The 1532-nt window shown below is 39.2% G+C and overlaps 1 protein-coding gene across 1 annotated transcript in view; it reads left to right on the forward strand.

Annotated features, from left to right (window-relative positions):
- LOC122555210 (importin subunit alpha-5) overlaps nucleotides 1-1532 on the forward strand; it is a 70769-nt gene that overhangs the window by 33634 nt on the left and 35603 nt on the right. Inside the window, exon 4 of the mRNA XM_043700970.1 lies at nucleotides 235-334. Within this exon, the coding sequence (XP_043556905.1) occupies nucleotides 235-334 (100 nt within the window). The remainder of the gene's footprint in view (nucleotides 1-234; nucleotides 335-1532) is intronic.

Consider the following 1532-nt stretch of genomic DNA (forward strand, 5'->3'; position numbering starts at 1 on the left):
CCTCTGTCTTTATTCCTGATGAAGGGCTTTTGCCCGAAACGTCGATTTTGCCTGTCCTCGGATGCTGCCTGAATTGCTGTGCTCTTCCAGCACCACTAATCCAGAATCTGGTTTCCAGCATCTGCAGTCATTGTTTTTACCTAGGTGTAACACTGTGCAGTTCATATTTGTGAAGATGCTGAATGAATAATTTTTATAGCAATTCTGATTCTCTTTTTTTTCATTCATGTGCAGACTGGAGTAATCACGTCAGATATGGTCCAGATGATTTTTTCTAACAATTCAGAACAGCAGCTGGCTGCTACACAGAAATTTCGGAAACTTCTTTCCAAAGGTGAAAACATAGTTTATGCTGCATTTGATGTAATTCTATTTTTTTTAATTCATAGTACTTATTAACAACAATGCTCTCACTGCTTGATCTTAGATGGTGAAACAACTTGGTGTGCTTATGCTAACTCTGCATTACTCCGGTTCAAGATTTGGAAACTCAACAGCATTTAAAAGTATAATATTAGTACTCCATAATGTAACATATTGATGCTTAAATATTTAAAGATTTTCCAAACATAAATTAATGTTTGGAAAGTACTTTATGTAATTAAGAGGACAATATATTTATAGAAGCTATCATTAGCAGTTATAATTCTGAGCATCTTGAAGTTGATTCTACTCATGAATTGATTTAATTGTAAATGGAGTTTAATGGAATTTTATTTATTTGATTCACTCTTGGATTACAGAATGATTTAAATGTTGAAAAGCCCGGAGGTCATTTCCATGTTCAGTTGTTATATTTGAATTATTCAGACTTGGTAGAAACCTGTTGCAGGGAATGGATGAACAGAAAATTTGAATTTTATTCTTCATTTAAGGGGTATCAGCCTCACTGGATTAGACCAGCATTGATTGTTCATCCTTATTTGCCCTTGAGGTGGTGGTGGTGGTGAGCTATGTGCTTGAATCATTGTCATCCTTGAAGTGTAGAAACACCCACAATGCTGCCAGGGAGAAAGTTCTAGAATCTTGACCTAATGACAGTGAAGGAATAATCTATTTCCAAATCCAAATGGTGAGAGACTTGGAGAGGAAATTGTGGATAGTGATGTTGTTAAATATCTGCTGCACTTGTTTTTCTGTGGTAGAAGGTGTTGTCAATGGAGACTTCTGAATTACTGCATCTGACCAGCTCATCTATACCCTCCTGTAATCTGCAATCCTTCTCACTATTTACACTGGCACTATTCATGAACTCTGTTGAAAATGTGTTGCTGGAAAAGCGCAACAGGTCAGGCAGCATCCAGGGAACAGGAGAATCGACATTTCGGGCATAAGCCCTTCAGGAATGAGGAAAGTGTGTCCAGCAGGCTAAGATAAAAGGTAGGGAGGAGGGACTTGGGGGAGGGGCGTCGGAAATGCGATAGGTGGAAAGAGGGTGATAGGTCAGACTGGGGTGGGGGCGGAGAGGTCGGGAAGAAGATTGCAGGTTAGGAAGGCGGTGCTGAGTTCGATGGATTTGACTGAGACAAGGT

Source organism: Chiloscyllium plagiosum, chromosome 12 (genome assembly GCF_004010195.1).
Source record: "Chiloscyllium plagiosum isolate BGI_BamShark_2017 chromosome 12, ASM401019v2, whole genome shotgun sequence".
NCBI lineage: Eukaryota > Metazoa > Chordata > Chondrichthyes > Orectolobiformes > Hemiscylliidae > Chiloscyllium > Chiloscyllium plagiosum.